The 15,069-nt window shown below is 39.4% G+C and overlaps 1 protein-coding gene across 2 annotated transcripts in view; it reads left to right on the forward strand.

The window, feature by feature from the left end:
* Window positions 1–870: 870 nt before the first annotated feature.
* The window catches only part of RECQL4 (RecQ like helicase 4), a 913,040-nt gene continuing 898,841 nt past the window's right edge, over window positions 871–15,069 (forward strand). The window contains exons 1-2 of one of the 2 annotated variants that reach the window (XM_044068076.1): window positions 871–955; window positions 8,367–8,493. In XM_044068076.1, coding sequence (XP_043924011.1) covers window positions 8,410–8,493 — 84 coding nt within the window. In that variant the 5' untranslated portion in view covers window positions 871–955; window positions 8,367–8,409. Of the gene's footprint in view, window positions 956–1,038; window positions 1,150–8,366; window positions 8,494–15,069 lie in introns of those variants that run through there. The other variant, XM_044068075.1, reaches the window with a different exon arrangement.

Genomic DNA, 15,069 nt, shown 5'->3' on the forward strand with positions numbered 1-15,069 from the left:
TGGGAAGAGGGGCGTGGATCATGTATAATTAATCAGGCTGTGACCAGTTTTTGTATGGAGCAGAACGGTTTAGGTTGCCCTCAAAGGGGTTGAGGGGCGTTCTTCAAGCATAATTAATCAGATGGGTGACAAATTTCACCTCGAGCCATCAGTAGACTGGTGATTGGAACCCAAGAGTTCACGCTCTTGTTAGTCCGGTGTTGCGAGGGTCGCGCTCAGTGCATAATTAGTCAGGATGGGTGACTGATTTCTCGTGATGAACCCAACAGTTACGAGACGAGAGGGTTACCACCTGTCCCACTTTGGGAGGGACAGTCCTTCTTTGGGCAGTTCTGTCCTGCAAAAAAAAATTGAAAAAATGGCAAATGTCCTGAGATTGTAGGACAAAAATATTTCCTATATTTTCTTTAATAGTTGCATAAAACAGTTATTTTGTATCTGAAACACCTAAATATTATAATAAACAGAATATGCAACTCAAATACAAGAATAAGCTTTTATCCTGGCAAAAAAGTGAATTGCTGTCCTTTGTACTGGCCATGGGTATGTTTTGCCCTGCAAAATATGACGTTTCTACAAAAAATGTCCCACTTTGGGCATTTGAAAAGGTGGCAACCCTACTTAAGCAAGCAGACAGCCACTGAGTAGCGATAATGCAGACCGTATGCACGTTGTCGTCAATGGACAGTGGACACTTGACAGATTAATAGGGCGGGATCAGTATTGCTGAATCATTTTTTTTTTCGTTTGGATGATCATCAAAGATGATGTATGGAAAACCCAAAATCGTGCAGATGAAAACCCCAGATCCCAGTGTTCGTTCCCCAAACCCAAGGCGTGGTGACTTTGACAAATGCAAATAAATTTACGCGCAGAGCGGAGGAGGTGGGAATTGTATGACGTCACTTTTCGGCGGCAGTGTGAAATATAAAGAGTAAGGGAAAATAAAAGCACGGTATGTGTCTAATTTCAGAAGATCTGCAGTTTCAAAGCTTAGTGTTTGGTTGGTGTATATATATATATATATATATATATATATATATATATACACACACACACACGTTTTAGTACAACGTGTGCTGGCTTTGTAATGGGATAGTATGTTGCATTTTGTTTGTGAAAGGACGTAAATTTAAGAGCTTTTCTAAGGTGAGCACAGAGGATGTTATTTACAGTAGAAGAGCTGGGTTGGATGTACTGAACTTTAGTACACTGTAGGCAGTATTTGTTATACTGCCAAACGTAATTATGTATTTTATTCTCAGGTCTATGTCTGTTACCTCATCATAAAAGATTTTTGCAAGAAAACTTGGCAAGTCCCACGGAGCACAAGTTCCTAAAGATGATACAAGAGTACAGATCTCGTTAAGTAACTTGCTTAGAGTTGTATTGTATTATGATGAAGACCAAAGGAATCAAATATGGGGCCTACAGATTAAGTGAAATTATTTATAATAATATTATAGAAATAGTAGCAGCAACAACTGATGGCCTTAAAACGTTATACAGCACTGTATACAGTAGTTGTCATATATATATATATATATATGGGAAAGCTGAACCAGGCAATAGATGGAACGTTTGGAATTTGATGCAGTCTAAGTTTACTGATTCAGTGAGTGTATGACTTTTTTTCTTTACCGTTTAAAACATGGGAGGTTATAGTTTACTTTGCTAGGGGAAGATAAACACTGCATGTCTGAGCAGTATTATGACAGAAATCAAATTACTGCATGTTTCTTTTTGTGCTGTCAATCTCTAGCACACAAATACCTGCTATTTGTAGATGAGCTGTACAGTAGTTACATTGTGGTTAATAGAGAGTTGGAGTATTGCACCCCCCCCCCCCAAAGTATTCTTTGTGGATATATAGTATTGTTGTTTGCTTATACAAAGGAAAGTTATGTTTTCTTCTGTCAGGCTTGGCTGCTGCAGTCCTAAGTTATCACAGAGACTCTTTAGTTTATTTTCTATCTTGTTTAGAAAGATTGCTAATAAAATCCTATGGGTAGCATTCCAGATCATTTTACCACATAACTGACATTGTTCCTGCAGCTCATTATATTAAAGAAATAGAACATAGTTCACACCAAATCAATTTAACATCTTATTTGTAAAGCTTTATTTTGTTTTAACTTCCTAGCAAGTTCTTTTGTGATAGATGTTTGGGATTGTGAGGACAGTATTGGTTGCACATGAAGTGAAAGAGTGTCTGTTTTGCAGTCCTTATAAATTATGCAACACATCTACTTATCGCCGCATTTAGCCTTATACAGCTACTGACCTCCTTTCCATTCCAGCTCTACAAAAGTGCCAAGCTGTTTTATTAGCCTCTGCCGTCCTTGCTTCCACACCATTAATGATTCCACACCATTAATGATTCCATTTCTCAGGCTTCCCTAAAATCTTGATGTCTGCTATACTGAGAATTTTTTTGTCGCGTAATCAAGAATTGAAGCTGGCATCTAGTTGGGACGTCTTTTAACAAGCATTGTGACAAAACAAATGCGAGAATTGTGAGTGAGAAAGTGGTACTGAGATTTGGTTGAAGAGAATGAAAAAAAACAGACTTCAGCCCCAAGTTCATCACTGGGCTATTGCAGGTGTTTGCCTCACTGGTTCCTTAACATGCAGGTTAACCCCGTCTGTAGAAGACAGTGAATGCAATTTTGTGGAAGCAACTGTGCAGAGTAAAGGATTAGTGGGTTTTTTTTTTTTTTTTAAGGAATGGCAGTTCATTGCTGATAAATGAATATGAAAACATGGACTGGTGTTAAAAAGTGCTGCGGCAGGCATAAAATGAGTCTTACAAAGAAGTCAGTCATTGGTGGATGACTGTAATTTACAGGAACAGTGTTGACATCCCAGTTACGATTTCTTGAAATTTTGTTTCTTTGTGAAACATCCACAAATGGTATATGCCCTTCTCCTATGACACTGCTTGCTGTTATATGGAGGAATGCCACAGGTTTGTGTGGTACACAGAGCTACTGGTGAGTTGGTATGTGCGTACATTTCTGAACATGAATCTGTACTTGTTGATGCTCTAGAAATGAGAACACTCCATCGTTTCTCTGACAGATGTGCAATGAGTCTATGATTATTACGATGATGATTATTTATTGTTATCCAAGAGCTTTGTACCATGTGGAAAGATTCTGTACTACAATTTCTTTTGTATGGTTGAGTTATTGCATTGTCTTTCCTTTGGTTTTCACTGATCCACAGAGATATGTATCTTAATTGTCAATGTAGAATGAATTATTTCTCTGTTTAGTAGGTTACTGATTTTTTTCAAACACCTTTATTGAATTATCACTTGTGATATAGGCAAATATACATTCATATAAAAGTAATCAAACTATATTAACATAAACGTACTTTACGTATATTGCTATATATGATATACTCTAAGCAATATTGCATACATTAATTCCTGCCCCCCCCCTTTTTTTTAACAAAAAACATCTTCTTTAGTAAACCATCACTTACTATATAGGCAATCATGCATGTATATAAATGAAAACAAACCACACCAACACGGTTCCTACTTGCAAGAATTTTACATCACAAACCATACTGACACAGTCCCAGTTGTGAACATTATACATCACTTATAATCTACCCAATCTGTGTCATTCAAACTTTGCATAGCTTACCTAAGTTCTGCTGCCTTTTAGGGTCATAGGAAGCTACTAGGCTATTGACCGTGAGACCTTTACAAGCCTAGCCAAGAATTTAGCCCATGTTTCAACTAGTCAACACCCGATGCTCCTGTCCAGCAGGGACAAAGTGGAATCCCAAGGGTGTATTTTCTGTTCCCCATCCTATTATCCAGATTGCACTTAAAAAGGGTTAATGAGGTACTCTGCTTGATGTGGAGAGGGAGTTTATTCCACAGAAGAGGTAGTCTGTGGGACACAAATCTGTCCCGCCAACAAGTCCTAGTGATGTCACACGCCAGGTTGAGGTTGCGAGTGTGGGTTACTCGAGTGGAGCTTGACTTGCAGGCATGAAGCAGTTCCATCAAGGCAGTGTCTGAGATTGCCAGACATAGGTCAACCCTGAGGAATGAGACTTAGATGTTTGAGGCCCTGGATTCTCCTGGTGAGGAGTGTCTGTGGTTTGTCCAGCTGCTGCATGTGCTTTGCGAGGTACATGTCGAAAGGGGCATTGTACTCAATAATGGGTCTTGTAAGGGAAGAATACAGGGATGTTATGACTACCTTGTCCCTGGATGAGATAACCTTACTAATGAGGTGGGCCATGTAGAAAACTTTCTGTACAACAGAGGCAATATGGTGGTCAAAAGTCAGTTTGCTGTCAACCTGGGTGCCCAAGTCCCTCATGACTGATTTTGTGCTTAGGACCTTGTTATTAATGTGATAATTTGTGGAGATGTCACTCGCCCCAAAGGGGATGATGATGCATTTTTTGGCGTTCAGTTTGAGACCATGTTTCTGGCCCAGTCATTTGTTTGGATGAGACCCTTTTGGCAGATGTCCACATCGCTAGGGGAATTGATTGCAGCACCCAGCTTGCAGTCACCTAGGTTCGATCAGTGAGCCAGTAGCAATCTGGTAACATACGGATTGATGTCTAGTTGAGGTATTTTATCTATTATACCAGAGTGTGGAATAGTATCGGAGGCTTTGGCGAGGTCAAGGTAGGTGTGCACCATCTTCTCCTTGTCCATGGCTTTGGTGACTGTCTCAAAGAAGTCGACCAAATTTGACAGACATGACCTCCCCTTGACAAAACCAAACTGTGTGGGATCGAGTGTTTGGAGGTTGCCAGTGTCCTTATTAATGAGGTCCATGATGATCCATTCCATGGCCTTGCAGATCAGGATAGTTAGGCTTATGAGTCTATAATTTCCTGGATGATTGGATGCTCCATGTTTGTGTAAAGGGATGACAGTGACTGTACTCCACTCGGCTGGGATGAAGTCGGTACTCAGACTTTGGTTGAAGAGGGTGCCTAATGATGCTGCAAGTTCCTGCCTGAGTTCATGTAGGATGCGGCCTGGGATGTTATCAGGTCCCATGGAGGCTGTACTTTTTGCCTTTGAGAGGGCAGTGATGACTTGCTCCCTAGAGATAAGGGGAGGGGGCAGATACTGGGCATGTCCTGATTTACTGATGGGGGACAGAGGGGTGAAGTTTTCACTGAACCTGTCTGCCAGCACGTTGGCTATATCTACAGTGTTTGTGGTGGCCTTGCCACCAGTTATAAGCAGATCTGAGTGCTTCCTTTGAGATTGCGGACATATTTGAAGAGGGCCTTATGATTGTCTTTAGTAGATGTGGCCAGTTTGGACTTGAAGTTTGCTTTGGAGGATTTCCCTAGTGCTCTTATTTGCTTGTTCAGGCTAAGGAGCGATTGCTTCCAATTAGGCACCTGCTTCTTCTTGGTCCTGGACAGTAGCATTTTCCTTTTATTATAGAGTTTATGTATTGTAGATGTCCAGACAGGTTTACCCTTCCTTGATGAGGAGGATTTTGCCCTGTCAGGTATTCCTGATTCCATGCAGCTATATAAATGCTTGTATAGTACTTTGGTGTAGGTTTGGACATATGTGCCAGTTCCTACAGAAGGGGAGGGGCTGTGGAACTGTTTATACTTTCCCTCAGGAGGTTGTAATCAGGTTTGCAGAAGTTTTTTTTGCTTGACCGTAACTGAGGGGGGGGGGTGGTTGAGGGAGATGGTGACTTCAAAAGTGACTGCTTTGTGGTCGGATCTTAACAGGGAGGATGACACTGCAGGGATGTTGCAGTGGTTACTCATGTTGGTTAATACCAAATCCAAGATATCACCTATTGTGGGGGTGTCGACCAGCTGGTCCAAGGCATTTGCATTGACGAAATCAAGGAATCTCTGGACATTTGTGTTTTGGCATGAGTAGTTCTTCCAGTCTATAGTTGGATAGTTAGTTGCCCAGGATCAGGGTAAAGGGTTGAATCTTGATAGATTAGAAGAGGTCCAGATAGGTGGAGTGGGCATCTTGAGTCATAGTTGGGGGGGAGGGGTCTGTATCTAGCTGTGATTTGAATAGGGGTCTTGTCAAAGGTTAATTGCACCTGGAGTGTCTCCTGTGCATCGTACTGTTTGACCAGCCTCCTCCTTTTGCTTTGCTGCCCACGGTTTGGGGTCTGAATGTATGATGGGATGGAACTTGGTATGGCTGCGGTGCTCTCTGCAGCTTTGAACCAGGTTTAGACCTCATTCCTCCCTTGTATGTATTGTTCACACAATTCCCATGTAGTTTACTCCTATCCTTTTCTAAAGATATCAATTCCAGTTGTTTTATCTCCGTTACTATAATCATAACTTCCAGTATAGTTGATTTAGATTTAGATTTTCTAGTAATTGCTTTTTTGGTAGCCACCATTACTAGACACAGCCAGATCTTACCATGTCTAGGCAATTCCAATTCTGTATCATAGCTCAGAAAAATCATCTCCCTCGTCAGACCAATTTGCCCACCCAGCATCTCTGACAATGCATCCCGCAGGGAATCCTTAGTCTGCCAACTCACAGCACTCCCAGAAAATATGTTCCCAGTTACCTCTTTCTTCCCCTTCACAACTCCACCATTTACTGTCTGGCTGAGGAAGAATTCTCTGGAGTCTACTTGGGGTATAAGCTGTGTAAACATTTCAAGCAAAAATCCTAAATCTTGAAGATATTGTTGCATATTTGGGAGACATACATGTATCCTCCCATTGCTTTTTTGTGAAGTGCTTATCCAATCTCTTTTCCCAATCTTTCTAACCTCCTCTTGATTGATTCTTATAGTTATCATGCAATATGTTATATGCTTTACTAATTATTCCTTTTTTAATGGCAGTTTCTGTTCTGGATTCTATTTAAACCTCTACCAGTGTTGGTCTTTCATTTAGGACCCCCATATTTCTTTCTCTTTGCCTATACTCTAATTTCGATTCCTAATAGGAAGGCAGTCTCTTAGCCCGCAGTCCAAATACATTTTTTGCGTCTTCCTATTCTGTCATTTTTCCCTCTCTAGTTACTTGCTCCCAATACCTTGGTTTCTTTGCCAGAATTCTCCAATAAATTCCACTCCCTCTTGCCTGTTGTCTGTATCACTAATTGCAGTCATCCCTATTGGCAGAATCTCATTTTTCCATTCCCATGTTGGCTTAGTTCTTAAAAATACTTTCTGCTAATTTATGGATATAATAATCTGTATAATTACTGTTATTCTCCTTAAAGGCCTGCATCCAAAATCCCAGTCTCTCCTTGTTTCTTGAGCTTCCCCTGTGTTTCATTATGAGAGTCATGGCTTAGTGGTAGGTCATACAGACTAGTGTTATCATCATCTCTTTCCACTTTGAATTATTGTTTTCTGTTTGTGCTATGTATAGGAGTCTTAACTGTGTGTAGCTCTAAAATATCCCTTCGAATTAAGTAATCCCAATGTGCCCTGTTCTACTGGAAGAATCAGCTTGTCCCACTTGACTCTTGCCATCTTTCCCTCCCAGATAAAATCCTTCAGGTCTTCATTAATTGCTACCCACAACTTCTCTTCTGGTTGATAAAAATATGCCTGGCTTGTGTATAAGATTAAAGGGACTAAAACCATTTAACTGCTTGCATCCTACTATCCATTTTCTCAGTTTTTGTATTATTTTTTGTTTAGTCTCTTCCCATATATCCTTGGCTGCAACACTAGCATCATTTTTAATTCATACTGCTAAGTATTAATTCATACTGCTAAGTTATTTCATTTTATCTGTGGGTTATTGATGATCCAGGTTAGATACGTTGCAGGTCTGCATTTGCTACTATACAGCTCCGGAAACCAACTGGATATTAAGGAGTTTAATAAAACTAGAATGTCTTGTATAACAACTCCAGGAATGTTAGAGTAGCACTGTGCTATGGTGGTGGTGAACAAATACATCTTAACTTCTACCCTTTTAAAGTAATGGAGAAAACTAAGAATTCCTATGTTAACTACAATACAGGTTAATATTGGTCTTCGTGGAAACATATTTAAATATTTTTAAATCTACTTTGCTGTCTGCTTTGCTTGTTTGACCACCATTCTCTGGAGTAACAAAGGTGAATAAATGCATATGCATCAGCATTTGCTTTCACTTCTGAATGTAGTGACATTTATTTTAAGTTGTGCCTGCTGTGTTTGATGTCTTCTGTTCTTTTTGGATGTCTTGACATATTTGTTTACTTTTACTTCTGATTGCTTAAGTTGTTTTTTTCCAAGTCTGCACACTGTCATTTTTGACTTTTTTTTTAATATCTACAGCTGTAAAAACTTGATTTTTGATATGATTACTTACGAAAGTTGTCTACACTTAGTCCTTTGACTGTTGAATTATTTGCAGTTACCGCTGTGTTGTGAAAGAATTACTGGTTAAACACTAAGACATGGATCGCTACAACGAGCTGAAAGTATTACTGAAGAAGTGGGAGACATCCTTTCTACAGAAGCACCAGAGAAAACCTGACAAGGTAAGACAGCTGGGGCATACTGGTAAGCAAAATGGAGTCTAAATTCCACATGGCTGGTCTGTAGTTTAGTGTGTCAGTAGTATGGAAGATGGAAAAATTCCAAAGGCGGTAAGATTCTTAATGTATGTGATGGAAATAACTTTATTTAGCAGGAGGATTCATTAGTCGTACAATATTTTGTTGCACATCAACACCAATTTTTCAGTTGAATAATGAATTTCATTGCAAATGTTGGGCTGTGCTGAATAGTATAATGACAGTTTGTCCATCCCTAGTTGTAGAGGTTCTGTTATTACTACATCATGCATACAGGCTGCATTTTGGAAGTACTGCAAACTGGGTTTCCTTATGATACAGCTTGTTGTTGGAAGTAGTATAATTTTTATTGACAGTCATTTTTTAATCTGTTTATGCCTTTTTATTTTTTAGACATGTTGCTTGTTTGTGATATTGAAGTTTTTATTAAGAGTGCTTTTTATTGAAACTGGCTTTGTGGTTCTGTCTTGCTAAGCCTGTTTCAATAAAAAGCATTCTAATAATGACAGAGGGACAATAGATTCGTCTTTAAATGTTGTTCCACTGTCATTAGCGAGACAATACACACACACACACACACACACACACACACACACACACACGTGATCCATTCAGAATAACATAAGATATGCAGACATGCACGCACAGTGATTCATTTGGCACAAAAAGAATAGGTGTGGTGTAAAATCCAACAGCAAGAAATACCCATTTGCTGTAAAATAATAGCAATATAATACATTTGTTGTGTGAACATAACGGAGTGATTAATGAAGTCTAAGTTAGTATATATTAGTTTTGTAAAAACAGTAGTATCCTATAGTGAGGAGGTTGATATACCTCTTAGCTGTCCGGATTTTTGCCTAATATGTTTGGTCTGCTCCTCATAAAATTTGTGGTTTTCTGGAAAACCATTGAAGATTTACATCAATAAATAATGGCAGACAGTTGAGTTTCAGACCACCCCACCCTCCAAACTTGAATAGTGCTATTGCTGAAAAGTGCAATTCCAGGGAAAATATTAAAAAGCCTTCACTGCAATCAAGACTTTTCTTCATATTAGAAGCAATGTAGGTCTTAACTTTCAACATAAAGACTTGGTGTTATTGCTTTATATACTGAAATTTTTTGTTGTTTAAAGCGTGCACACTTGCAGAGGCCTGTCTAGCTAGCATAGTTTTCCTAACTCCAGTCCTGTAAGACCCCATTTCAGACTTTAGTTGATGACACACTACTGGATCCTGTACCTCTCTGTGAGTTACAAGCCAAAACTTTTTTATTTTTTATCTGCGGCTTTTACATCCAACTGTGCCTTTTTCCCCAGTTTCATCTGTGACCAGTCAATATTAGACTGGTTATCCACTTCCAAACTAAACTGCACTACCCCAGAATTAAGAAACACCAGAAATAATTAACCTGTGCTAGTTTTAGTTCCCCCCTGAACTGTACTGCCATTTATTTAACTGTAGTTCATCTTTTTCTTGGTACTCTTTCCATATCATTTACCTGCAGTTTGAGTCAGTTGAATGATTGATTTTGTTTGAATTGCCCACCCTCCAGAATCTGGCTGAGAGACCTGTCAGTCGCTCCCACAGGACTCCACTTGCAATTGGTCCCTACCCTCCTCCCCACTAGAAGTGCATAGGACAGAAGTTATATAAAGCCTGATAATGGTGCCATCTTTAAAACACACTAATACTTCTCTTCTGCAGTAATCTCCCCTCTCTGTGAAGGGTGCTCGCTATAAGTTGCGTTCTTTTTATGTTTTTTTTTTTTTGCAACAACTGATACCACTGTACTCTGGAATAATATTACATCCATTTTGATTGAATTAATAATCTAATAGTCTCATTAACTATACTTCTATGTTAAAAGACAAAAGAAAAAAAAATTAAAGTTGCAAGAGAATTTGGTAGGGAACTTGTGATATACTTACACCCATTCATTTCCCATTCTCATTGTTCTGCCCAGACCCTACATAAAGATTGGCTCCGCGATCTGGTTGGCTCCACTCCCCTACCCTGCCCCCAATTCCCACCCACCGCACTACTCCTACTTTTATTCTAACCCCTCATCACCTGATCACCCCTTAAACCAATCAGTAACCTCTACTCCTTAAAACAGTCCAAGCCCAATAGCTAGCTCCTTGCCTTAAACAATCACAAAGCAGCAACTAGCCATACTTTCACATCTACCTCAACCTATAAACCATACCAATGCTTACACCAAACTACTACTCCCACAAAAATTACAAATCACAGTAGGATTTCTCTTCCTAACCCTCACATACCTAACAAACATCACTTGTATACACACAAACACTCCACTGGAAAACACTTTATTCTGTACTACACATAGTTCCATAAGGACAAACTCACACAAACGTTTTTATCAATCCCACACTATTTAGAGACCGCTCTATACTACACATGCATAAATTCCACATAACTACATCTTACACTATTGAAATATCATTCAGATCCAACTTAGAAATAGCACATACAATTAAACACGTACTACTGATCACAAAGTGCCTTCTTATATCGGGTGACATACACCCAAACTCGGGTCCGCTTAATATACCACCCTCAAACAAACAAAACTCTGACCTGATAATTCTCGACATCAACACCAGGAGCATATCCAATAAGCTTCCTGACATATATGCATTTATAACCCACTACTCCCCAGACATACTAACAATCACTGAGACCTGGCTAAAACCCAGCACCCAAAATGAAGAAATTCTCCCACCTGGATACTTTATCCTAAGACTAGATAGAGTAGGCAAGAAGGGAGGTGGAATTGCAATTTTCTTTAAAAATAACCTCAAAATGAAACCTCTGCAAATCCCACTTCCCAAGTTTCAAAATGCCAAAATCTTGGTATAATTCTATACTTGAACAATAACAAAAATATGAATATTGTTTGCTGGTATGTTCCCCCAGGAAACAACTCCCCTACTATTGAGAAAATATTGCAGATTCTCTGAGGTCCACTGTATCAAGAAACTATCGTACTAGGTGATCTAAACACCGACTGGATAGCCTGTAATTCTAACAACCCCACTAATCATATTAATCTCTCTGGTTTTTCACAACTCATTCAAAAACCTACTAGAGTTGATAAAAAAACCCATAAACAATCCATTCTAGATTGGGGCAGTTGACTAGTGCCCAAACAAAACTACCAGACAGGTTGTCTACCAGATGGTCTTGGTGACCATCTCCCCACTTTTCTCCTACGCAAACGCACCAACATGCCCATAACCTTTAGACAAGTTAGAGATGACCGTAAACTAAACGTACAGGAGCTAAAGTCTACTCTGCAACTAACTAACTGGAAACCACTACTAACCCTACTTTTAGACCAAGCCGTCAAATACTTTAATAGTACTCTCTCTTAAATGTCCTCAACAAAGTTGCACCCATTAGAAAAATCCGAGTCAAGGCAAACCATGCACTATGGTTGAGTAGGGACACAAGAGCCTTACTAAAGTCTAGAGATAAAGCTTGGAAAATCTGGAAAAGGGATAACACTAGCATAGCCAAACAAAATTTCCAACCACTCAGAAATCAGGCCAAGAAACAAACCAAACTAGACAAAAAGAACTCTTTCCTTGGGGTCCAAAACAAACACTCAAAAGACCCCCAAAAGTTTTGGCTTGCTATCAACTCCCTTCTAAAACCAGGAACAATTGCCACTCCAGCCCCCTCCAGGAACAATTGCCACTCTAGCCCCCTCCTCCGACAACAATACCAAAGACATAGCATCCCAGTTTAATCACTGTTTTACAGAATCCATCCTAACTCTATCCTCTCAGCTATCCAATAACAGTCATACACATATGCCTACCAAATGCACCATCAATATCCCCTCCTTTGCTCTCTCACCAGTTTCCACTTCCACTATTAAAAAAAATCCTCCTAAAACTAAAGCCAACCACCCTTGCAGCTGACAGTCTACCAGCCAACTTCCTAAAAAGTGCTGCTGAATCCCTATCTTACCCAATTTCTATCCTCATCAACCACTCCATACAGTAAGCCTACATCCCCTAACTCTGGAAAGTTTCAATTATTGTGCCACTTCATAAAGGTGGTAATTCTTATAAATTCTCAAACTACCATCATATTGCCATTCTATCCCCCTTATCTAAACTGCTTAAGAAATGTATTAACTCTCAAGTCATGAAATTCGTAAATACACAATCTTCTGTCCTCCACACAACATGGTTTCTGGCAAACTCGCAGCACAATAACTGCTCTCCTCTCTTTCACCAACCAGGTCAACCCTCATAGAAATAACAATAATTTTGTTTCTGCAATATTTTTAGATCTCTCAAAAGCATTTGATATGGTCTCACACTCCAAACTTCTAGACTCCCTGGCCTCCCTATCCTTTGCCCCTTCTACTTTTGTCTGATTTAAAAGCTATCTGTCACATAGGCAGCAATCAGTTCAGTGGCAAGGCATGCAATCTACTTTACTCCCAACTATGATAGGCATACCACAAGGCTCGATTTTAGGCCCACTACTCTTCTTCGTATTCTACACACCTCCACCCATCATGCCTCTCTTATACAGTATGCTGACGGTTCGACTCTTATCCGCTCTGCTCCATCGCTTTCCACTCTACAACTCGCACAAGAATCCTTCACTTTTGTAGAAAGTTGGATTACTGATATCCAACTAATCTTAAACCCCAATAAGACAAATTTGCTACTTTTCACCCCAATAAATCTATACCCCCCATCCTTTTCAGTCTCTTCTAAAAATGGTACCATCATATCTCCCTCTGACCATACCAAACTCCTCTGTGTAGAAATTGACGGTAACCTACTCTTCAATGTCCATATCTCACAAACCATAAAAGAAGTCCACAAAAAATGGGAACCCTATATAGGTATAAACAGTTCTTCTCAGAACAGGCATGGATCACTCTAGCCCAAACCCATCTACTCTCCACTCTAATGTATGCTGCGCCAATTCTTACCAGAGTCAGAAAACTTGATCTCACCAGACTTGAATCATGTTACAGTAAAATTGCCACGTTTGCTAACAACTGCAGCTTCAGAACCCATCACTATCAATCTCTATGGGAACTGCAATGGTTAGAACTTCCCCAGTTACTCAGTTACCACCAGCTAGTCATTGCCTTTAATATTGTTGGACATCCTGAAAAACCCCAGCACTAAGCCAGTTACTCTCTCCATACAGAACTAATCGTCCTCTCCGATCTGCTGAGAAATCCCTCCTCTGCATCTCTAAAGCTAACAACTGAGGGAAAGCTCTTTTTTCTCATGCTATACCTAGATCCTGTAATAACCTCCCCCCTTCTCTGACCTCTGCCCCCACTAACACACATTTCAAAAATGCTCTCAAATCACATCTTATAAATACATGGCTATGTCCATGCATCACGTGAATCTTACAATCTCAGCACACTTTACACCTTCCTTCCTGCTGTCTCTACTGTATATATGCTACAGTTAGGCATCTTACTGTCAACTTGAAATTGCATAATATGTCATGTCTAATCATATGATATATTTTTTTTATCCTACCTCACTAATCATTGTTAAAGCTTTGATGTATGAGAGAGACTAGCTTTGTAAATTTAGTCACTTACTGCTGATGTATTGTTTATTGTTCAGACTGGATTGTATGAGACTTTTTTATGTTTGTACTTACCTCAGTTATCACTGTTATATGATTGTTTGTATTACCATGTTGATGTTAATCTAATTGTGGATCTTTTCTCCCCTGGCCTCCGCTATAAATGGACCTGTGTCCAGTCGGACTATCCCAGTAAACAAATGTAAAATAAATATCCTTCAGAAAATGCATGTTAATGAAAAACCTGTTATTTCAGTAACTTTCTAAGTTTATAAGAGCAGTCTGTCCCTATTTTGGGGTCTTTGTCCCAACATTGTTTTTGGCTTTTTCCAGATTTCTTGTGCCAAGTGTTTGAGAGGTATACAGGTTGGAATGTCTGGATATCGTCACAAGATTAAAGGTTTAGCAGTCATGAAAAAACACCTATTACCTAGTTTTTACTTATATGTATTGTAGTTCCTGGTGCTGACCCTTCTTGACTGACTTACTCCACAAACTAAGAAACCAGCCAGGTCATGGAAATTCTGATGAGTGGTGGTGGTGATGGTCAGCTTCATTCTGTGCCTAATAAAAGAAATATTGGTAGTCCCCTTGACAAGAATGACAAAAATAAGGTAATAAGATAAGAATTGATCTTTAACATGTTTCTGCTTACAGTTTATTTCACGTATTCTGGATATCTGCCAGTTAATTACTCTAAGTAGAATTTAGCATTGTGAGTCAGACTATCAAAAATAAAACTGATCAGTTTCATTACTAAAGTCATTTTCATAAAATGAAAATATTTGTTCCCCAAATGAAGGTAGGGGTGTGTGTATGTATGTATGTATGTTTGTTTGTTTGTCTTTCGGCTTTTTCCCGGTAAGGGGTTGCCACAGCAGAACTCCGGTCCGCTAATGATTGGCAGTAGATTTTTACGAAACGCTGA

The sequence above is a fragment of the Protopterus annectens genome, chromosome 4.part0, assembly GCF_019279795.1.
Source record: "Protopterus annectens isolate FY-2018-M chromosome 4.part0, PAN1.0, whole genome shotgun sequence".
NCBI lineage: Eukaryota > Metazoa > Chordata > Ceratodontiformes > Protopteridae > Protopterus > Protopterus annectens.